The sequence below is a fragment of the Miscanthus floridulus genome, chromosome 1 (assembly GCF_019320115.1).
Source record: "Miscanthus floridulus cultivar M001 chromosome 1, ASM1932011v1, whole genome shotgun sequence".
In the NCBI taxonomy this organism is placed as follows: Eukaryota; Viridiplantae; Streptophyta; class Magnoliopsida; order Poales; family Poaceae; genus Miscanthus; species Miscanthus floridulus.
The window spans coordinates 137377150-137402069 of record NC_089580.1 but is presented as its reverse complement, the minus strand read 5'-3'; the positions used below and the strand labels follow the sequence as shown (position 1 = coordinate 137402069).

At 43.3% G+C, this 24920-nt stretch overlaps 2 protein-coding genes across 2 annotated transcripts; both read left to right on the top strand.

Annotated features, from left to right (window-relative positions):
• The first annotated feature begins 7507 nt into the window (after nt 1-7507).
• Nucleotides 7508-12174, top strand: LOC136542243 (3beta-hydroxysteroid-dehydrogenase/decarboxylase-like). The gene is made up of 12 exons (XM_066534590.1): nt 7508-7964; nt 8622-8711; nt 8902-9035; nt 9125-9295; nt 9550-9672; nt 9775-9854; nt 10430-10628; nt 10759-10855; nt 10965-11139; nt 11275-11431; nt 11582-11648; nt 11741-12174. The coding sequence occupies exons 1-12, from the start codon at nt 7724-7726 to the stop codon at nt 11875-11877; spliced, it is 1671 nt and encodes a 556-aa protein (XP_066390687.1). The 5' UTR covers nt 7508-7723; the 3' UTR covers nt 11878-12174.
• A 1588-nt stretch (nt 12175-13762) lies between these two features.
• On the top strand, nt 13763-24372 carry LOC136494925 (uncharacterized). The gene is made up of 6 exons (XM_066491095.1): nt 13763-14163; nt 14280-14387; nt 22648-22815; nt 22898-23069; nt 23715-23788; nt 23913-24372. Exons 1-6 carry the CDS (start codon nt 13840-13842, stop codon nt 24000-24002), a joined length of 936 nt encoding a protein of 311 aa, XP_066347192.1. The 5' UTR covers nt 13763-13839; the 3' UTR covers nt 24003-24372.
• The last annotated feature ends 548 nt before the right edge of the window (nt 24373-24920 follow it).

Below are 24920 nucleotides of genomic sequence, written 5' to 3'. Positions count from 1 at the left end.
AACTTTTTGGTTGCAAACTAGGACAACTCCCCTTAAGTACTTAGGCATCCCAGTGAATGTTAGAAGTCTATTGAATAAAGACTGGAAAGTGATAGAAGATAGAATCAAGAAAAAATTAAGCAGATGGAAGGGTAAAATGTTGTCAGCTGGGGGCATTCAGTCCTGATAAATTGTTGACCGCAAAAAGTAGGCAACGGTATGGTAGTTGTTAGTATTATGCATATCACGCTCAACAATATGTCGGATAGGTTTGTTTGGGGTTTACATAAAAATGAGTCCTTTTCGGTAAATTCTATGTATAAGTTCCTTATCTGCAATGGTTTGAAAGTCACGCAAGAGGTATAACAAATGAAAATACCCTTAAAAATAAAATCTTGATATGGTTCCTGAAAAAGGGGGTTATTTTAACAAAAGATAATCTAGCAAGAAGGAATTGGAATGGTAGTAAAGTTTGTTGTTTTTGTAATAAATTTGAAACCATCCAAAATCTTTTCTTTGATTGTCATTATGCTCGTTTCCTCTAGCGTGCGGTTCATTGGGTGTTTGGTATTGCCCCTCCAACAAGCATGTCTCACTAGTTTAGGGGATGGTCAAAATTTGGTCACCGCAAACACAATTTGCTTGTTTTGATAGGAGCATGTGTTGGGCAATCTGGCTCACAAGAAATGATTTTGTTTTTAACAAAAGCCAAAAACAAACTTTTTTGCAGGTAATTGTTCCGGGGGACATATTGGCTCTGATTCTCAACTCAATTACAACGCTTGGATGAGCACAAGAGTTCCATTTGTGGAGGCATGTAGGCTATTAGAGTCTAGTGCCATGTTTCTGTTTGCTTCTCATGGGTGGTGTTTCTCTTAGCATCTTGGACATTAGGACTGGTTCCCTAGCTTTTTATTTTTGGTGTTAGTTTGTAATAATTGGTCTAATTCTTTCTCCTAGAGGGACGATTAAGCTGGAACTTTTGTTTCCATTATCTTAAAAAAATTATGACTTCTAAATCCTTATCCAAAATATCTTATGATCCATTCCTCATTCTATCAGTGACCAAGATGTGTATCATTCAAGTTTATTATGGAAGAACTTCAATCATCACTACTAATAGGGATAGTAACATAACAAATAAAAGGGTAGCATCAAGCTTTATGGTTGGACCTAGGAGGGACACATCCTTAGCCATCATACATATCTGACCAATGGGTCCAAGGCTGCCTTGGGAATATATAGTGATGTTTTCCTTAGTCTTATTCCTCCGGATATTGTAATCAGATAGTTGAATTGAACTCCAAGCAAGCTGTAACAACCAAAGTTTTAAACATATGTATTTCATGAGTATTATCAAATATTGTGCATAATTAAGCATATTTTTTATATTAAGGATAACACCAAAAGATAGTGTAAATCAACTAAGGGGGTATTTGGCAGGGCTCCTCTGAAGGAGTCAGAGCGGCTCTGACTCTTCTGCTTTTCACTAAAAATGGCTCCTCTGGCAAAATGTTTGGCAGGGCTCCTTCGGATGGAGGAGCCAGGAAGGAGCCCTGCCAAACAGGCCCTAAGAATCATGACCTCACTAAAGCCCACACCAAAATGCATATCATTTCACCCATCAACTCAAACACTTTTCAACATGTGCCTTGCCCATCAGCCAAATCAACTTCCTTCAAAACGTAAGGCCATTGTCAAATCAACTGGCATCATGTTGAGATGCAATGCCTATGGTCAAGTGATAATTTTGTCTTCATCAGATAGGTACTAGCCCAACCTAGCCGAGTGACTCACGAGTGTGGAGAATGGGCCTTACCCTAAGTCAAGTAAGAGCTTTCAATATAATTTGTTAGTCAAGCCGAGTGCCCATATAGCTTCAGCTGACCAGGCTGAGTAGTGTACCTGGCCGTTGCCAACCTTAATCTTGTTGGAAGTCCCTAGTTGGTAGAGTTTTGAGTACCAAACCTGCTATTGGCATATGCGCACAATATAAAGAGTATGAGACAATATATTATCACTATGCAAAGCACTTTACAACACACAGTACCACTACTCTGCATGAATAGGTACAACATCGGCCACATTATGCACTATTACAACAACTATTATTCTATATAACCAGCACAATCCACAACACCGCACCTGTCATATGCACGAAGGATAGGTCTATGACCTGTGCTCGCCTTACATCATACACCCTAGCACGCCTATAAATACCATCCCTTCAGTCGCCCCCACACTTCGTTCCCTGGCATGCATTTTCTTCTTCCTTTTTCTCACCCTGGTTGGCACTCATAGAAGCTCCTTCGGTGGTAGTTGAAGGCAGAGATTCATAGCTGTAACCCATGGTTGAGAGACTTCTGGGACATGATCCATGGAATTGGATTCTTTAGGGTGGTTGGGTGAGCTTATAGACCTTATTCTTGTGAGTACATGGGAAAAGTTGTTGCATGTGAAATACTTATGGATATGATCCTAGAGAAAAAGTTTGATGTTTCAAGTATTCCCACAGGGTGGGGCTTGGGTTATGTGTGTCTTGTATCAAGTGGTTGATGATGGAGATGCTTAATTAGGGTTAGGCTACTGTTCATGGTCACTAAACCCTAATTCTGACCATCAATATCTCTAAAATAAAGTGATGAACATAGCATGATCATGACATTTCATTCTCAAATAAAGTCCATACTATGTTATTTGGAGAACTAACCTCTGTAGGAGATATTTAGAAAAAATATGGACCAAAGTGGGCCCAAGGTTGGGTCGCCCAACCCCACCCATAGTCGCTTGAAGTGGTTCTAGCACCACTGGCCTTCAATCCTTACCAATCCGAAGAAACACCCCTCCAGAGATCATCCACTGTTGGTTTGAAGTCGATTCAAGATGTGTGGTCCAAATGGATGGACACATGGATCCATGGACTCACACTCCAAACGTCGGTTCGCATTTCAACATGAAGCAAGTATACCCAACCTAGACTTCGCCTGGAGGGCCACCACACCAAAGAGGGAGAACCTAAGCGTCCTAGTCCACCAACCCATGCAAGGAGGGTCACCTGACTGTAACAATCATGAAAATCCTAGAGCCAAAAATCCCAAGTTTTTAAAACTTTTTTCCAAAACCTTGCATGGTGAGTGAGCATGTTCAGAAAACCACCCTACATGCACTAGGTGTACCCTAACTAGGTTGGTTAAGCATGTGCATTAATTAACCAACATGTGATTTGCTTCTTCTTGGTTCTTATGCTTGATTAATTAATAAGTAATTGATCAACATTATGAATTAAGTAACTTGTGTTTTTGCTTGAGACCCTAGTGTGATAAACCCTATAATAAGGTTGACCTAGTGGACCCACCCTATGGGAATATACATGCATGTATACATGTATACAAGGGTAGACTTGGGAAAATAGAAATAGGAACAATAGAATAGAATTAGTGTTGGCGCAAAAACGTGTCGATGCGCCGAGCACACAGCAAGCCAGAAAGGATCTGCTTGACGCAGCAAGGCTGGAGATCCACTTGGCTTCAACACAGGATTGGTCGACCCTGCGAATTCCTCCCGAGGGCATGCCATTCAATTTGACCTACAATTGACAAGAAGAGAAAGTTTATCAGTAATTTAAGGTGGAACATGTCGGTCTTGCTTAGACTATTCCAAGTGTGCCACTATTGGGAGCAGCCAGTGTTAGCACACTGGATCTTCAGCACGGAGATGTCCGACCACTCACTAATGTTGCCGAGCACGCACTAGTGATGCCGACCATGAACTATTATTGTCCTCTCTCTAGTCATAGCGTGTGGTCGGACAACATTAGTCGTGGTCAGCAGCGCTGGTGAGTGGTCGGCAACACCAGTGATCTAGTGGGCCAACAACTAGATAGGAAAAGATGTAAGTAAAATCATCAGCTAGACAAAATATAACCAGTATGAAGCATTGAGTCGATGAGTCTAACGAGAAAGGATATAACATGCAAACAAATCGACTATCTAATACGAACAGTTCTACAAACGCTCTGAATCTAATCCGCTATCATCAACAGTGAGGTTTGACTAGATCGATGCAGCTATGATGATAACAACAAACTAAAGCCAAAGAATTCACAAAGCCATCCATACCTTGATAGGTTTTTGAAAGACATGCTATATCTGTGAAGGCGCGGGCGAATCGGCTAAAAGAGCCAATTCCGGTAGAAAAAGAGTCACGACATGTGAACAATCGACTATTCAATGCGAGTAGACCTATCCACTCCTCAAACCTAACCTATAATCTTTAACAGTGGGGTTCGATCGGATCGATGGCAACCATAATAAAGGTAACATATTAAATCTTTAAAGAAAATGGATCTACTCATATTTAACAGGATCATGAAGACATACTATGAGCATTAAAGTGCAGGCGATTGGCTATTTAGCCGATGTAGGCGTAGCAAATAGCTAAGGTTACACTTGATCAGGAATAAATCTACCAACTAGCATTCTCCAATCTAAAGTGTTATCAGTGGGGATCGACTGGACCATTACAGCCATAATAGCAAACTATAGACCAGATTTAACTAGCCAGCAAACCTCTTCAAGACAATACATGCCTTAACTGCGTACTATGCACGATCAAGATTGAGATAGAACAGCCAATAAAACGTAACCCGTCGCTCAAAGTAAGAAATATCATATTATCACAAAGCAAACAACAGACTAAAAGGATATGAGGCCGATCTAGTTCGATCTTGATCGGGCAGGTTGATATTGCTAAAAAAACTATTGATGGTAAAAACATCAACAAGATCGGTAACTTAATGAATCTACCCAAAGGATGCCGCCCTTAGGTAGAGCCGATAACTTAACCTTAATCTAATCCGAGCAGTGAAGGTCGAACTTAACCGATGCAGCCATACTTGAACTAGATAAAGATCGATAACTAGCTTATACTAGAGCTCACAATGGAGGTCAAACTTAACCGATGCAGCCTTACAAACTAAAGTATAAGCCATGACGGTACTTATAGACACACTAGAGGTCGGTCGGACCGATGCAGCCCTGCTTGTTGAAGAACTCATTGAGATCTACACACTCCTACTTCTAAGGGTTGGCACGGAGCCAAAAAAGTAATTTGTATTGATTGGATTGATGTCCTTTTTACAATAGCCGGGGTCCAATATTTATACCCGGAGCCTAAGCATGAATCCTACCCAAGTATGACTCATTACAATCTTTGGTATAAAAGAAAATATTCCTAACTTAAGATAACTTGAACCATAATCTTTCCCTTTTCGTAGAGTCCGACATATATTTCCCGACACCAACCATAGCTACATCGAAGGGGAAGAAATTAGAATGGAAAATGAGAAGGGGGAAGGAGCCCAACACAGTACTCAACCTAGCCCAACCATCCACTCCCACCCTAGCCATTCCCTTCCATGCACGCGCGATCGCGGCCAAGCAAAGCCGGCCCGCGTGGCCTCTCCTCTCTCTCCCGCGCACATAGCTTAGCAGCCCAAAACCCGGCGAGCCGCAATGAAGGCAAAAATGCACGCACCCATTTTCTCTCACAACCGAGGCTGACAGGTTGGCCCGAGGACCCCACCTGTCCCCTCCTTTTTCCCCTCTCTGCTTTCTTCCACGCACCCACGCTTGAACACCAGTGAGGATCCAAGCACCCCACGCCTGCGCCACCTGGCCCTACCTCGTGCACCCCCGTGGATTGACATCCACGATCCACGGCACCACCCCACCAATGCTAGCAAGCGAGGCTGACGCACCCGCCGGGGCCCCCACCGAGCTGATGTCACGGCAACCACCCACTCTACCTCTTTTTGACCGACACCACTCCAATTCGGAGGGGCAGGACACGTGCGACTGTGCGTTAATGCCAAAACCCTAGCCCAAAGCTCCTATTTGCCATACACATACCCCCTGATCACCCATAGCCGTTCGCCGTCTTTCCATAACCGGCCATGGCTATAAAGCCCTCGTCCCCTGGGTGCGAGCGAAGCCCTAGATCACCCACCACCATCGGTGGCACACCACCCTCACACACCGAAGCCCCGAAGGAAGCAAGGAGAAGAGGAGAGCAGCCCCGTTGGAGCCAAGGACGCCGCCCCGATTGACTCCAGCGATGTTGCGGCTCGGCACTGCATGGCCTCACCTCACCACTGCCCCACCTCGTTACCGCACCACTAGCCTCTCCCCCTCGAGCCCCTGGTGAGCCGCTCTGACCTTCCTCTATTCGCTAGCATATACGCACCATGGCTATCGTGGGGACTCCACCTAAGGAGCCCAAAGGCCAAACCTTGGCCAGCACAGAGCATAACGCACACCAGGACAGGCATGGCGCGGGAGTGGAGTTGTGCATGGGGCAGAGTCGCAGGGGGCATGGCCCGAGGCCAAACCAAGGTAGCGGGGCGGGGCAGAGTTGGAGTCACCGATGAAGGCAGGAATGAGATGAACCAGGAGATGAAACAGATGGGGTCAGGTGAGTGAGACAATGGACGGTGGATGGATGAATAAGAGGATAAAGAGAAATAAATAAATAAAAGAATTAAAAAGTTCAACCCTCAAAACACGTTCAGCTCCACTAATAAAGCTACTTGCGGAGCAAAACTTAGAAACTATATGTATCACACTATGGGCAAGTACATTGCTACACGTCAGTGGTCTCATACGCTATCTCATGCAATACCACGTATGATTTTTTACTACGTGGAGGATTGGAGAAAAGAGAAAGGTGAGAGAGAAAGAGGCAGTTGTTTCGCGAAACAACCACCTCATCAGCTAAGATTTAGGACTATAATGAGACAAATATTGTACTATTGTATGAGTTGTCGTTGTCATGCAACTCACAAGTTGATTTTTATTCTATACATAAATTAATGAATTATGAATTATTATAAGATAACTTAAAAAACAACCATTATATATATGTTGTGTATTACGTGCCACCACGTGACACCACTTGCTAAGCTACGAGACAACTCGAGCTGGCTCGACTCGTTACGGCTCGGCTTGTTCTGGCTCGTTAAGATAACGAGCTAGCTCGGTTCGACTCGTTATCCTAACGAGCTAGAAAGCCAGCTTACCTCGGTTCGTTAAAAGCTCGAGCTGGCTCATTAAGCTCGCGAGCCAGGTATAAAAAATACACAAAATATAATATTTGCATTTATCTAAAGTTTGAGAATAATAATAATATAAAAGAAATGTATCTAAGCCAATTACCAGTCAATTTATAGGGTCTAGATCAGTTCCCAATCAATTGTAAAGTGTAAGACATGAAGTAATACAAAAACTAATATAAGTTTTGATACTTTTTTTTTCTAAAAGCTTGGCTCGGTTAACTCGCGAAAGGCTCACGAGTTGGCTCGTTATAGCTAACGAGCTAAAATCTTAGCTCAGCTCAGCTCGTTATCATAACGAGCCGAGTCACGAGCCGAGCGAGCTAACGAGCTCTGAGTTTTTCGTCCAGACTCGACAACACTACTTGCCCTGTAACAATGCTGAAATGCTTCAGATCCATCACGGTTGGCTTCTTCGCAAACGGGGGAGAAATATGAACCAACCACTGACAAATCGGACCCACTGGAGCGACAGGCTCGGACGCCGAAAAAGCCAGTAGCAAGCCACAGATCGGATCGCGGGCAGAGGCCAGACGGGACAGCCCCGGACTCGGGCACTCGGCATAGCCGCCCAGCGGTGTGTCTGCCTCGTTGTATCCGCCTCGAATTCGAGCGACGGCGACGCCGGGAAGGGAGATGGAGGCGGCTGGAGGCGATGGGAGGTGGTGCGTGGTGACTGGCGGCCGCGGGTTCGCCGCGAGGCATCTGGTGACGATGCTGCTCCGCTCCGGCGAGTGGCGGGTGCGCGTGGCCGACCTGGCCCCCGCCATCACGCTTGACCGCAAAGAAGAAGAGGGTTTCCTGGGTGCTGCTCTCCGCGAAGGCCAGGCTGTCTACGCCTCTGCCGACCTCCGCGACAAGGCCCAGATCGCCAGAGGTGTGTGGTCTCCCATTTTTTTTTTCTTCCTTCCCAGGTTGTTAGCCAGGGTAGGATCTGAAAGCGATGCGGCAGCGGTACCCTTTCGTTTCGTGTGAGTGTGGGATTCGAAGATCCCTTCTATTGGAGAAAACCAAGATTCAGTTTCTGATATTTCAGCTAAGGATTTGAAGTTTCTTAATCATTGCCATTAATCCTCCTTAGCCTATAGGATATAATTTGACGTCATATACTGATATGAAAAACGTATTAAATTGTTTCTCTGTCATACAATTGTCTAATTGAACATATCTACTACTAATAAGGGGAACTTTTGAACTGGCTCAGTATGATGTTGAACCATACCAGCAAGTTAAATGTTATAAATGTATAATTACTTTTCAATGATATATGGCCTCCCCAACTTTTGAAACTTGACATAAGTACATATGTGATGGAGTTAACCTTTTTTGTTCAATTGTTTTACTTTCAGAGCTCTCCATGTTAGTTGCAATTGTCTCCGCAGTTCTCAAGATTGTCAATCTTTTGCAACATTATGAAATCACTCAACTTTATCCCGATGCTAGTCTATAAGTCTTAACTATATGAGTTGGTTCTAATATAATATGAAATAGATAGGTCTTTGTGCTTATTCCATTGCGTTTTTTTTTTCTGCAGCTTTTGAAGGGGCAGAAGTAGTTTTCCATATGGCTGCTCCAGATTCATCCATCAACAACTTCCACCTTCATTATGCAGTCAACGTCGAGGGTTGGTACTGCTAACTTGTGTGTAGCCAGCTTTGGTTCCTACTTCATAATTACTGACAACGCTTAGTTTTGTTTATGAGATGACACCAAATTGACCATGTTTTTCTTATTGCCATTATATATCACTATATCAGTAATAATTAACAAGTAAACCTTGTTTATTGCAATGATTTGTATGTGACGTTGCACAGGAACAAAGAATGTTATTGATGCTTGTATCCGTTGCAAGGTGAAGAGACTCATCTATACTAGTTCTCCAAGTGTCGTATTTGATGGAGTTCATGGAATTTTTAATGCAGATGAATCAATGCCTTACCCTGATAAGGTCTGTTTCGTACACATTCCATTCTTTTGATTTGTCAATGGCTTGCGTTTTTTTTCTATCTTTTCTGACACGATGTTTTCTTACTCCAGTTTAATGATTCATATTCAGAAACGAAAGCAGATGCAGAAAGACTTGTGATGAGGGCTAATGGTAGGGAAGGGCTTCTTACATGCTGTATACGCCCAAGTAGCATTTTTGGCCCCGGTGATAAGCTAATGGTTCCATCTTTGGTTGCTGCTGCAAGGGCAGGGAAGTCCAAAGTAAGAATAGCTACATATATGGACTTAAGTATGCTAGTTTAGTAAATGTTGATGATCACATGTGCATATTGACAACTCTCATATATAGATTCAGAGTACCATTTGTTTTTATTGGTTGCTGAAATCATATTTGAGAAAAAAATTAATATATTGGTGAGCTACATTTTTAGCCCTTTATATTTTAGAAAAGCTTCATATGAAACTGTTTTTCATTTTAATACTTCCTGAAAAAACATTATCGGCTTCCTATGCAGTACATTATTGGTGATGGGAACAACTACTATGATTTCACCTATGTGGAAAATGTGGCATATGGCCATGTTTGTGCAGAGAAAACTCTATCATCTGAAGATGGTGCAAAGATAGCCGCTGGCAAAGTATGAATTTCACTTACATATAAACTGCTGGGGAACTTTGGATCTTTTTCTCAGCATCTTACTTTCAAGATTCACTAATCCTATTTGATATTGCTTTTCTAGACCTATTTCATAACAAATATGGAGCCTATAAAATTCTGGGAGTTCATGTCATTGATTTTAGAAGGCCTTGGATATGAAAGGTATTCATGTTTCACAATGACCTTATATGTAGGATGATGTATGTATACTTAGACATTTGTTACCACTTACCAGCCAAATCTATGACAAATAACTTTCCACATAACTAGAAAGGTCATGAAGTATTATCTCATGTTCACTGAATTCCTCCTGTAGGTTTGGATTATTTGTAATATTTATTTGAGTTTCACATTAAGCTTAATTGACTACTAACTTTTGACTGTGTCAAGATGATTTTCTTTCCTTTCTTCCCTATTTAAAACAGGGCATTATTTCCAAACTCTGAGAATTTATTTATTTATTAAGATATGGAGAGATAAATCATTTTTAGCCATTCTCTAAGCTCATGTATAGATTGCTTGGTCTCATGATTACATATGCTACTGAAGTCAGTTTAGCTGTTTCTGATATCAGATGTTTACCTTCTGCACTTAACTTTACTGTGCCCTTCCATGTTACGCATTAACCTACATGGTACAGCCTATGAAAAGAATGAGGATGGGGAGTCCAAACCTGTTTCATGTCTATATCAGCAGGGCAGAAACCAGTGTACTAATGTGTTTGAACTTCATTACAGGCCTTCAATAAAAATACCAGTCTCTGTTATGATGCCAGTGGCTCATGTTGTAGAATGGACTTACCAGAAATTTGCTAAGTATGGAATGAAAGTTCCTCAGCTGACCCCTTCAAGGATCAGGCTGCTCTCATGTAACAGGACATTCAGCTGCTCAAGAGCAAAGGAGCAGCTTGGTTATGAACCTCTTGTGTCTCTTAAGGTTCTTATTTATATCCTTTAATTTCATTAGTGGTCTTTCTTGACATGATGTTTTTTGTGTTTGATGGGGTTGGATCAATTATTTTGATACTACTTTGTAATAAGTAATTGATGGCCTATTTTAAATTAAGGATGGACTGAAGAGAACTGTAGAGTCGTATCCCCATCTACAAGCTCAGAATCAGAGGAGTATATCAAAGGCTTCAATTTTCCTTGGGAATGGAAATCGTATGAATCTATGCCTTTGTCCCTTGTGCCCCATACACACCCTGTATATTCATAGTACTTTTGTACTTCCACATTTGAAATGCGTACCAATTTATCGATTAATATGCAGTTGCAAAAACAGTACTTTGGGAAGATGCGAAGCAAACTGTGACAGTGCTTCTACTGTTGACTGTTATCTACTACCATTTATTTACATGTGGTTACACCTTCATCACAGCGATGGCAAAGCTTTTGTCACTGACTGCTCTGTTCTTATTCATTCATGGCATGCTGCCATCAAATGTGTACAGTCCTTTAATATCCCTTTTCATTTGTTGAATTTACCTGCTATCAAATGGTTAACTGCTTCTTTGATCTTTTTTCCATCATTGCATTTTGTTGAGTGTTCTAATTTACCATATTTGATAATACTTTTGCAGGTTTGGTCACAAGGTTGAGAAACTTGAGGCCTCTAATTTTCACATCACACAGGCACAGGCTCATCATATTGCTCACTCCATTACTTCGTGTTGGGACTCTTTAGTCAGTTCGCTAAGATCTCTTTGCAGAGGAAATGATTGGCTATTGTTTCTCAAGGCATGTTAAGCTCTGCTTCTGTCTGATACTTTCATTAGATTAGAATTTTTGTTACATGCTTCCCAGGTCAATTTCCAAATGCCGTGTGAAGCATAGTGATTGTTCGTGTACTTTTTATGTTAAAATATCATTGTCCTTTGTTTTTGCCAGGTTTCACTCTCTCTGCTGGTTGTCAGCATACTTAGTTCCATGTCTTCTCAGGCTGCATTTAAAATAGGTAATGAAAAACTGTCACTCTTCTCTTAGACCCCGCAATATAAGCAGCATGAACACATGACTGATGGTGTGAGAAATTCATGTCAACGACAGGTACTGCTCTGGTTTTCACAGGCTTCAAAGCATATGAGAAATGGGAGGACAGCATCGACAGTATGGTGGGCCACGCGTGCACCATTCTGCTGAACATTGGTTCTGCCAAGAAATCGTCTAACCAGAAACAAACGTAGGTGGCGGATCTTGCAGACGGCCAGTTGCTTTGTTTAGTAATGCTATCTTCAGCTCCAGCTTTTTCTGGTTTTGGTTGACCTAATTTTTTTTCTGTATTCTTTTGATGATGTTGTAGAATTGCCTAGCTGCCTATATGCAAGTTTTTGGACTCTTTTCATCTAGGTAGTTGATGTACAATATGAAACTGTAAATTTTTTCCTTTCCCCTCGGAGAGGTCTTCCCATATATATTATTAGACATATGAATGCTGAATGCATCTTGCAATAAGTTCCCCGGATGGATGGGTACATTCTTGAATAAGTATTTGTTGCAAAAGTTATGTCTGATAGTAGCCCCCGGTCAGCAAAAGATGACATTTCAGACAAGATTTTGGACTTGCAGTTGTCTGAAACATCAGCTTTTTTGCTTAAGTGTCATGCCACAGGCTATTTGTTGCACATTTAGATAGGCTGATTACGTGGGGGGTACAGTAACGTGGCATGAATTCACCGTTGTTTTAGATGCTCATGAACTTAGAACCTGTTTGGTAGGGTTGGTTCATACTATCTGAGATCCAATATAGATAAGGTGATATAGGGTAGCTTCATGTAATAGTGAGAGGAGTCCACTTGGTCGATGCCACCTCCTAGTCATTTTCTTGGATCCTGTTGCCCCGGTCTTATGGCTCGAGCTCCACTCCCCCTGCGCCAGCACTTGAGCGGCGATTAAGACGGCAATATGGTTTAATGCCTGATTGAGATGGCAACAGAATCAATAAGATTAACATACATGTCAAGATGTATTAAACATGTTTATTTAAATCCTAGGGATGCAGTGGTGCGAAGTCCATAGAGCAAACCACAGAAACAATTTCATCTTACAGACACTTTGAATACAAAACTATCATGGAATCCAGTAGGGTCTAGAGAGCTGACAGTAAATAGAAAACTCTGCACAGAATCATCGAATCATTCACCGAGGAGAAGAAGAGCTCACCCAATCATATGGTGATAGAATAGATAAAAGGTTGTATAGGTCTAGGCATGGCCACACAGTATCATGGATCATCCGCTGACGGTAAGGAAAGTTCGCTAATAAATCATCCTCTAAAGAACAGAGGCATGTAACATGGGATTTGGAGCCACTGAATGATGGACAGGCAAGATGTACATTTATCAAGTTTATTAAGAACTCGGCATTGATTCTATTTGAGAACACAGGAAACCTATAGCGGATCTTACTTAAAATTAACAGAAATGCTATACAACACACATGTGTTTTAGCAAAAAAAAAACACATAAAATTTTTAGCAAAAAAACACACGGCGAGAGCACGCGGTAGCGTAGCACCAGCAGTGTGACATGACACCAGCTGTGCGCTTTCTGCACAGCAGTGCGACACGACGACTCATGACGAACGGGCAGGCAATGGAACCAACCGCTTGTAATTTGTCCTTCCATAGAAAAAAAATTATTTTCTGTGATATGTAATCTATGATTTGTGGATCTATGATCTTGCGATTGTTTGAAGGTACAAGAAGGATAGAGGTGGAAGAAGAGTGGAGACTGTTGATCTTAATCTTATGGTTAAAAAAAATTTATATATTGAAATTACATAAAACATAGTTGTCCAGTAACCAGACTCTAGAATTAATCATACTAGTACCAGACACAAACAGTCCCTGACTCTGCAGATTCAGCGACCAGCCGAGCACGCGCGTGACCGAAGCGCGCTGCTGCTAGTGCCTGGTGATTTCGCCGTACGCTCAGAGCGATCCACGTGTTGCCCGAGCCGCACGATACGTGGCTTGCGAGGGAGCGCCACGAAATGCCCCGGGGCCGCGCAGGCTGCCTCTCTTCATCGGCGACCAGACCAATCACCACCGTCCGTCCGCCCCATCCCTCCCACCCGTCAGTCACGCTCCCAAGTCCGATCTCCGAACCGAACCGAGGCGCCGCCGAGCACCTCCCTGCCCCACCACAATGGCCTCCTCCCTCGCCGCGCGCCGCCTCCTCTCCCGCGCCGCCGCGGTGCGCCGTCTCCCCTCCGCCCCCGGCCCCGGGACCGCCCCCGCGGCGATGGCTCCCCGCCGTTTCTCCGCCGACGCGGGGCCGCCTCCGCCGCTGGAGCCCGTCGTCGAGCCGCCCACGTCGGAGGGCGCGGGTACCTCGTCTTCCTCCACCACCGCTGGCGCCGGAGGTGCCCACAGGTCGTCGCCGGGAGCCGCGGCGGGAGCGCGGCGCCAGGGTGGTGCGGGCTACGAGGAGCAGCAGGAGAAGGTCCTCCGCGCGTCGCTGCTCCACGTGGTTGCGATTCGAACCCCACTCCTCCAAATCTACTTCCATTTTTGCGTGTCTTAGTATTTAATTTAGCATATATGAAAGAGATTTTTACTCTTCCTGTATGGCTCTGTACGTTGTAGCCGCGCATGGGGTGGAGCGAGTCGGCCATGGTCGCGGGGGCGAGGGACGTTGGCGTTTCCCCTGCCATCGTTGGTGCATTCCCAAGGAAGGAGGCCGCCCTTGTCGAGGTATCACTGCTTCTCAATCGGATGATTTGCGTTGTGAGCTTTCCGATTCTGTGAGGTGGCCAAACTAATCTCCCTAAGAAAAAGGAAAGAATTTTTAGCCATGTTACATCACAGTGCAGATATAAAGATGATGCATGTTTCACTTAAGGTATGGATTCCTCGCGTTGGAAGCTAATACGACCATTCTCATTACTGGCGGTAATGATTATTGTTGTGTGCACTCATCTGATGAATGACCCGCCTCAAATATACATGCTCCCACGCTTGCCCTGTGCTCTGTGCTTTCATTTTCTGCACCTGCGTCAAGGCTAGTAACAATCCAGGAAAGAGTATCACCCCCACAGTTCCTAGATAAACGTCACTTTGAAACATATGCTTATATGTTTATTATTTTACAGCATAAATAAAGAACAATTGTTAATGTGAGCATTTGAGATCATATTATGTCCTAGACAACATCCATTTTGGAACAGAGGGAGTGCTTTAGTTCACAAAAAAAAAAACCTCTGTATGACTAGGGGCTCATGTTGGGTTTCAACTCTAGGCTACCCCAACTTGCATGGGACTAAAAGGCTTTGTTGTTGTTGTCTCTGTAGTCCCAGTGCTTGGAATCAGCGACAGAATCCCTCTGCAGTCCCAGTGCTTGGAATCAGCGACAGATACTCATAAGTCATAACTAATGGCTAATGCAGTAATGCTTATCTGACATGGCTTGTATTGAATTTAGCCAACTTGGTATGGTCGTATTCCTAGTTTGGCCAGATGGTGGATTCTATTTATTTTGTTATTAATGAAAGCATAAGTCGTGACTGTCCTAGTTGGGCATTTTTTTTTCTTTTTTTGTTAGAAGTGTCCTAAGTCAGGATAGTAACGTGAAGAGAGGCAGAGGAAGACCGAAGTTGACTTGGGTAGAGGCAATAAAAGGAGACTTGAAAGGATGGAATATACCCAAAGACTTAGCCTTAGATAGGAGTGCTTGGAAGACAGCTATTCATGTGCCTGAACCTTGATTGCTTCTGTTGGGTTTCAACTCTAGCCTACCCCAACTTGTTTGGGACTTAAAGCCTTTGTTGTTGTTGTTGTTGTTGTTGTTAGAAGTGTATGAAATGCTAGATTTTGTCCATCTGTTGAAACCATGGATTCATTGCACAGTTATGTGATAATCTGCTGCGTTAACATTCAAACTTGCTCCACAAAGTCTAGCCCTGTTTTTTTTTTTTTTTTTTTTTTGAAAACGCAGGAGAGCTGTGTTTCATTGTATTATAGAGAATGAAAAAAGGGGTCCCCAACAGGATCCTCACTCATACGGGGACCAAATATGAATGAGGCGATTACACATACACAAGAATAAGACCCATAAGAACAAACCCGACACGACCTTAACTAGAAGGACCTAGTCTGAACAAACCTAGCCCTTCTAGCTTTTTCGCACCAGCCAAACACCAAAGGCTGTGCTCATTCTTCAGCTGACTCCAAATCAAGTTAATCGAAGGTGAGGCCCTCTCAAAAACACATGCATTTCTATGTTTCCAAATAATCCAGACCCCAAGAATAATTAGAGAATTCACTCCTTTCCTGTGCTCCTTGTTAACTCTGTTAATAGTCTTGCGCCACCAATCAGCAAAGCTTAGTTCGTTATGGTGGGGGACACAATCTGCTAGGTTCAAAATAGAAAATAATCTAAACCAAACTTGTCTTGCCACCACACAAGATGTTAACAGATGTTGTATTGTCTCATCTTCTTGATCGCATAGGGGGCATTTATCCGGATGAGAGAGGCCCCTCTTAGCGAGCCTGTCTGCCGTCCAACATCTATTACGGATTGCCAACCACAGAAACATTTTGCATTTGCTTGGGGCCCAGGACTTCCATAACCGATGCCAAGGTTCAAAGGTCACAGCACCACAGAAAAAACGCTTTATAGGCAGATTTGGAAAAGTAGCAACCACTTGAATCTAGCCTCCATGTGTGACGATCCTCTTGGTCAGTTAAGGTAAATCCCAAGTGACAATCCCATAGCTGCAAGAATTCTCAAATACCAGTCCAGGAAAGGCCTCCTTGAATATCTCTTGGCCATTGCACATTGGTGAGAGCTGCAGCCACAGTCCGGCTATTGCGAATTCTAGGAGAAACACAAGCATAGACAGATGGCGCAAGATTTTCAATCGAACACCCGTGAAGCCACTGATCAGTCCAGAAAAGAGTATTCTGACCATTCCCAACCTCAGTCATGACTGCAATGGCAAAAAGGGCTAGCGAGTTAGAGTGCGAAGGCAGTTCCAGATCAGACCATGGACGATCAGCTTTAGTCTTTTTAAACCATTGCCACCTGATTTGTAAAGCCTAGGCCATCACCTCCAAGTTGGGTATGCCCAAGCCACCAAGATCCAATGGTCTCATGACCTTCTCCCAAGCCACCAGACAGCAACCTCCATTAGCCTTATCCTTTCCTTGCCATAAGAAGCCCCTTCTGATTTTGTCTACTGCCTTGATGAACCATTTCGGGACGCTGATGGCAATTAACAAATGAATAGGCATGGCAGAAAGAACACACCGGACTAATGTGGCACGACCAGCCCTGTTCATGAGAGCTGCCTTCCAGCACGGGAGTTTATCAGCTATTTTCTCAATCCATGGCATAAGGTCCCTCTTAAGAAGCTTTTTGTTTGACAGTGGTAGGCCCAAATACTTGCATGGGAACACCGAGATAGTACATGGCAGAATATCATGTATAGCTGTCAAGGACTCTCCTGCACAACCGATGGGGATGATGTTACTTTTCTGAATATTGGTATGCAACCCTGAAGCGTCACCAAATACCTTGAGAATATCTCTAGTGACCAGCAACTCCTCTTCAATTGGCTTAATAAATATGGCAACATCATCAGCATACAGAGAAAGTCTTTGTCCAGCCACCCTTGGGGATAGCAGCTGCAACAGCCCCTCACTTGCTGCCTTTACAAATAAACTGTTCAGCACATCCATCACTAAAATAAAGAGCATGGGGGATAAAGGGTCCCCTTGTCGAAGACCTCGCTGATGATGTATTAGATCTCCTGGTTCTCCATTCAACAAGATTTGAGTTGATGAAGAGGATAACAGATTGGCCACCAAATTGCGCCAAGAATTTCCAAAACCCAAATGTTGCAGCACTTCTAAGAGAAACGGCCACGACACCGAAACAAAAGCTTTGGAGATATCCAATTTAAGAAAGAGGCTAGCACCCAACGTTTACTTGATCTGCAACATTAAGTTTAAAGATCTCCATCCGTATGGGCAACTATTTATCTAGATATCCTGTCGCCTCAAAAGGAATATATGTGATGGATCTCACCAAAGCTTGTGGGCTATAGGCTGATGCTTATTTTCTTTAACCGCATTGTCTTAATAATTCATATGTCTTTCCATTTGCTAAAGATAGTGAAATGCTTTATAAGTATTATTGGGCAGCATACCTGCATCAAGCCCAATTGCTTATACAAGTAGTTACTTAGGTTTGAGCGTCTGACTTTTTTTTGCCTGCATTTATATGTAAATTAACATATGGAATTATGGCATACAACTTATCTATTTTCTGTCTCCTTGGTATCTTGAATACAAAATGTTTCCTTGCTATATCTGAAATGTTTGTGCATTTCCTTAGATTGTGAGTAGGCCAGCTTAGATATCCTTTGTTTGCTTGGAAGTTGGAACCATGAAAGACTTTTGAAAACTTGAGCATCCAACACTAATTTGACTTTCTTGCTTTATTCTTTTTATAATGTGGTATTGTGGTTGGATTTTGGCAAACTGACTGATCTTTTTGAAAACTATATGGTTTCTAGTTTTTCTTGTCATTGCAACATTTGGGAAACTACTTCTGCATGGTAGCTCATGATCAGTGAACCCTATTATTCAATACTCAGTGGTCACTTTGACATATATGCTGTTAGTGGGCATGACTTCTTCCATGTTCCAATGTTATCTACCATGTTACTTCTAGAACCATTTACATATCAAATAGTGCACTTCCTTCAACTAACTAAGACATTTTATTTGCATACATACACTTCAATAGAAAAAATAAAAGTACATGCTAGCTATGTAGCCTGTTCAATAAGTGGTTGACACATGAAAAAAAAGGGTTCGAAGATTGCTCAGATGTTTTACTGATGGGTTCATGTTATGAAACTTGAGAAATTAACTGATAAAAAGATGGTGTTTAGTTGCCAGTTGTGTGCTTGTTCCTTCCTTGGTGCACCTGATGGGAAACTAGAAAATAGAAAAAAGGTTTTTCCTAAAAAAAAAATAGTCAGTTTGAGTACCCCGTGCTCTGATGCCCTGCCCTGCTTAACTATAGCAAGCAGGAGTACAGGACAATTATGGCCTAGGATGTCTCTGTAGTTCTTCCTAGACAACTATCTCTGCTTCCATTTGTCAAGGTCCTCTTTGCTGTAACGATCATCATATTGAACAAACATATGTCACTGGAGTGCCCAGATGCTACTACCACCTGTGTTGGCTTCAATCATTCCATGTCAGCTACAGTGTGCTCACACTTGCTGTGAGTCATGACAATGCCTTGGTCCTAGCCAGTCATGACAGTGTGCTCCAAAAAAAAGTTTTAGTCATTGTTGTAACCCACCCCTCCTAGTAAGAGGGGTGCTTGTATGGGCCATTTCTTTTCCCTATAATACAAAGATACACAGTTAGAGAAAAAAAAAGACATGACAATGCGCTTTCTGCTTTATTTGTTGGCAATGCATTCCACACTGATTTAGGCTACTGTACTATGCTCAAGTTCTGCATAGATGATAAACACCTTGCATCTGTTACTTGTATTTATTTTTTTCTTTTATTGAGCTGGGAGGTAAATGAGAAACAAAGAGATGGAAGAAAGCCAAACAGTGAGGAATAAGAAAAAGAAAAGAGAGACTGAAAAGGGGGAAGCTATATTTAGTTGGATGGCAAGATCATGGAGGGATGGGCTAAGTTTACAAGTTCTAATACTTCTAGGGGTGAATTACTGAAATAATGTTGTCAGTAACTTCAAGTCATCTTGAATGTGATGGTGATTAATTTGATTCAGTAAAAACTCAAACCTTCTCTGGTCAGTTGTGTCATGATGCATGTTCAGAAAGAAAATCATTGCTTGTGCCTATCTTTAGATGATCCTTTGTTGTTGCCTTGTACAGATGTCATGGTAGGGAATAGTTATAGGCGCAGGAATCGGGGCTAGATGGCAAGGAGAGGCCTAGGAGATCATGCAGCGCAGGAACATGCATGGAGATCATGCAGGCGCCTGATTTAGCAATAAGGAAGAAGTCAATTAGCAAACGAGAGGCTAGGAGAGTTTGTAATCTCTTTATAATCAGTCGTGATCAATGAATGAATCAAGCAATTGCAGCCAACTCTAGTTCTCATCTTCTTTCTCTGTTATCCCCTCCCTGGCTGTTATCTCTACCACCATCACCACGGGCAGGAAGCCGGCGGCCGAGCGGCAGGCAACCTCTCACACCTACGGCCTACCCCATCCGGTCACTGCCTAACAGCCGTGACATAACAGAGAAAGGAGATGAGATAACAGAGAAAAAGATGAGAACTAGAATTGGCTGCAATTGCTTTCAAACTAGTCGACACCATGTGGGTTTGCTTGAGTGGAGATGTTTGCAAATTGCGCTCTACTACTGTGTTCCTAGATTCATTGCACGATCTATTTGGTGATCGAGGATCAGCATTGTCATCTGGACCTGCAGCAAGTTTTTTATATGGTGTAGCAGGCAAACCCTGAACATGTATATTCTGCCTTGCGACTAAGTCATCAAGAGATGGCATTGGTTCAGCCAAAAGACCAAGGCATTTTATTTCTGAAGCAACACATGGCCTGACAACAATCAGTGAGTATAATGATGAACCTTTCTCCCATACCATGCTTTCCAAAAGCTGTTCTTCTAAGGAATTTAGGTGCCTTTTCAATTCTCTTGGGAGGGTCTCTTCATGCCTCACAAAGTTCTCAATTATTTTGCTCAAATCAAATGCGGTTAGACCAGTACTCTCAAGAACAGCAGGAAACATCATGATGCTTGTCTTATGTGTCGCCAATATTAGCTCCTATGAACATGCCAGTCTGAAATCCTTTGATGACCAAGGTAAGCTCGCTGATGCCGGAGGTGACCGTCTTGAAGCCCTCCTGGGCTTCCTTGCAGGGTGTCTTCCTGAGCCGCTAGGAGCTGCTTGATCTCGTCGGTGTTGGTGGAACCCATGGCAGGATCGGAGGCTCTAGATACCAAGTTGTACTATACGATATTAGAGGCAATCTGCGGAGTTGAATTACAAAACAGCAATGTAAATAATCTTAGTCCATTGCTGTCAAATGTCAAATATCGGTGAAAATGCTCATTTGACACCAATGGAGTAAGATTATTTACATTGTTGTTTTGTAATTCAGCTGTGCAGGTTGCCTCTAATACCTTTTAGTACAACTTGGTATCTAGAGCCTCCGATCCTACCATGGTTTCCGCCAACACCGACGAGATCAAGGGCTCAGGAAGACACCTTGCACAAGGAAGCCCAGGAGGGCTTCAAGACAGTCACCTCCGGCATCAGCGAGCTTACCTCGGTCATCAAGGGATTTCAGACTGACATGTTCACGAGCTAATATTGGCGACACATAAGACATACATCATGATGTTTCCTTCTATTCTTGAGAGTACTGCTCTAACCACATTTGATTTGAGCAAAATAATTGAGAACTTTGTGAGACATGAAGAGACCCTCCCAAGAGAATTGAAAAGGCACCTAAATTCCTTAGAAGAACAGCTTTTGGAAAGCATGGTATGGGAGAAAGGTTCATCATTATATAACTCATTGATTGTTGCCAGGCCATGTGTTGCTTCAGAAATAAAATGCCTTGGTCTTTTGGCTGAACCAATGCCATCTCTTGATGACTTAGTCGCAAGGCAGAATATTCATGTTTAGGGTTTGCCTGCTACACCATCTAAAAAACTTGCTGCTGGTCCAATGACAATGCTGATCCTCGATCACCAAATAGATCGTGCAATGAATCTAGGAACACAGTAGTAGAGCGCAATTTGCAAACACCTCCACCCAAGCAAAGCCACATGGTGTCGACTAGTTTGAAAGCAATTGCAGCCAACTCTAGTTCTCATATTTTTCTCTGTTATCTCATCTCCTTTCTCTGTTAGGCAGTGATCGGATGGGGTAGGTGTGAGAGGTTGCCGGCTTCCTGCCCGTGGTGACGGTGGTAGAGATAACAGCAAGGGAGGGGATAACAGAGAAAGAAGATGAGAACTAGAGTTGGCTGCAATTGCTTGATTCATTCATTGATCACGACTGATTATAAAGAGATTACAAACTCTCCTAGCCTCTCATTTGCTAATTGACTTCTTCCTTATTGCTAAATCAGGCACATCTCCATGCATGTTCCTGCGCTTAATTCCTGAGCTGCATGATCTCTTAGGCCTCTCCTTACCATCTAGCCCCTATTCTTGCGCCTATAACTATTCCCTACCTGCGTTTTCGGGAAAAAAATAACTATTCCCTACCATGACAACAGACTAGAGAGTATTCAGTCGGAACAGATGTTGTTCGACCATTCTTATAAATGTTTAATGCATCTTCCCAAGATTATGTAAAATCACTTGACCTCTACCATGGATATCAGGGAACGAATGTAAGATGCCTGATATGACTGTAGAGATGGGCTAAAATCTTCATAAATAATTGGATATCCCAAAGTTCACAAGAATCAATAACATTGCAGAACCAGATCAAACTCTTTTTACACCATTGAGCGAATAAAACAAATCACTGCTGTCCTTGGGAAAAATTTATTAGAAACATCCTCGAAAGTCTGACGGTACTTGTCATGTGGGGGCGGCAGTATAGCCGCCGGCCCAGAGCATGAGATGCCGCCAGGGGAGCTCCCAAGGGCGTGCAAGAGCCCAAGGAGGCACATGCGGCTGTAATCAATAGTGTTTAAGAGTTGGTTGAGAGATTAGAAGTTAAGGCACGGGCTAGAATCAAGGAGCCAGCCTCCTATATGTATCTGGTACTCGTTGAGATGAATCAAGCAATGAACAACAAACAATCCAGTTACCCCCAAATATACTAGTCTCCCTCCACGCCGACTTTGCCCAGCCTTCCTCTTGGCAATGGTTATCCTCCCTATCCCTGATATGAACTAAGGTTCATAGCAGTACTTGTGATTTTCTCTGTTTAAATGTGCCCATATTGATTATAGTCTTGTATTTTTATGTAGTTTTTCATGGATGACTGCCTCCAACAACTGATGGATCGAATTGATGCTGGAGAAGGAGAGCAGTTGAAGAACTTGATACTGAGTGAGAGACTCTCAAAACTTGTTCGGATGAGGCTGGAAATGCAGGCACCTTATATATCTAAGTGGCCTCAAGCACTGAGTATCCAGGTGTGCCATAGTCTTCTTTGTTTGGGGCTTGGAGTTTAGTTCAGTTGCATGGTTCTAATAGCAGCTATATCCTGTTTGCCAGTCTCAACCAGCAAACGTCTCAACAAGCTTGAAGCAGCGAGCTGTCCTGGTCGATGAGATATGGCATGCTGCTGGAGATTCTGGATCAGATATTGATTGGTATGTCAAACGTACAGTGCTTGGTGGTATCTACTCAACCTCAGAGGTGTATATTTTGACAGACAATTCTCCAGGTTTGCACTTCTCAATAGGTCTATGTTGGTTTCCAATTCTTGTTTCATTCTAAAATTGACTTCAGTAATTTTACCTCTGCAACAACTTGACAGCAAGGGTTGAAATGAAAGTGTTTCTGGTAAACTAGTTGAACTGAAAGTGGTTCAGAACGCAGATCGCGCACCGGATGCTGCCGCTTTTCCACTGTTTCTTTGTTGCTTTTGCCGCCTCACTTTTTGCGCTGTTCCTTTGTTGTTTTTGTTATTATACAACTAAAGCACGGAAGAAAAGCAGTCCTAAACTGAAATACAGATCTTTTGCTAGTTCAGTCTTGAAAAAGCACAAGATGCAATTAATAATATTTAGCCTGTTCGTTTCGGCTGGATTGGCTTATAAGCCATCGGCTGAAAGTACTGCTGGCTGGTTTGATGTGAGAGGAAAACACTGTTGGCTGGCTGATAAGCCAAGCCAGATACAGGAGGCTGCCGAACAGGCTGATGGTTTCTTGTCTTGTTTGGTGTTTGTTTGACCATATCCTACTACAGTAAAAAATATCAATTCAAAGTATTATGAGATTCTAGACTGTCAAGATGTACTGCTGTTTATATGATTGTATACTAGCGTTTACATGTTAATGTATCGTTCCCACTTCTGGCACTTGGCAGAGTTCCGCGATACTTGGACGTTTGTGAACCGTAGAATAAAGGATGCTCTTGATCTTCAGAAAACATTCCAAGAGGTAAGCATATTGTGAGCTCAAATTGCATCATCACATTCATGAGCTGTTTCACCATGTTACGTGTCCTTAGTCTTTGTACCAAGTACAGTATTTAACCTGTTTAACTGAAACCATTTTTCCTCAGGCCGCGTACCTGGCTGAAGCCGTGGGAGCAGGCATGGGCGGCACCGTGCAGGGTGTTCTCAACAGGGTCTTCCAGAAACGTAGTGGATGAACTTTTTCTTTCCCAAACACGTAGTGGATGAACCAAGTCTGTCTTTTGCAAGCTGCGTAGGATAAAGCACATTTTCCCGTTCACCAACAGGCGTATGTTTATAATAAAACAAATGGTGATGTGGTTGAGATGCATCACGTTAGGGTAGAAAGTGAAGATGTGTTTGGTGGTGATGTTGAGCTGCATGGTTTTTCAAATGGGTGCTGTCAGATCGCGCAGTCGCATGTGCTGGCTCTGACGCTGGTGAGCGACATCAACGCCAAGCACTCCAGCGAGAGCCAGCAGCTCTCCTGCGTTTTTCGTGTGCGCGGGTGTGTGAACTGTACAGGGGCTCTAACCCATCTTTCTCTTAATATAATGATACACAGCTCTTTTGCGTGTTCAAGAAAATGGCCATTGGGAGTTGTTGGACGCTGCGGAGGTGAAGGCACTGTTAGACGCGGGCAGCCTTCAGCGGGGAGCTCCGGTGCCATTGGCGCCGGTGTTTGACGACAACTGCCCGCCGCTGGCAGAGACTAGCTAGCGAGCGAGGTACGACGCTCGACGCCATGTTCGGCGCAAGAGGGATGCTGTTGCAATTTACCTGGTCGGCCGTGGGCTTGAGGGTGCGTTTGGTTTCCGGAGCCAACTCGCCTGACCTCAACTTGACCTGCCAGTGCTAACAATGAGCAGCCTGTTCGGGAGGTCGTATCGTATCGTGGATTATTTACTGCTGGCTGGTTTGGTGTGAGAGAAAAACACGGTTCCCGGCTGGAAATTTACGATCGTTTACGAGCAAGCGAACAGGCTGGAGAAGCTTGCCTAGGCTGGCGAGCCGTTTTGCCTCTCCCAATTAAAGCAAGGGAAATCTGGCTAGCACAAATGTAACACCCTAGGCCCACTCCATAGCAGTCTGCTTGCGCTTTTATCCTAGCTTCG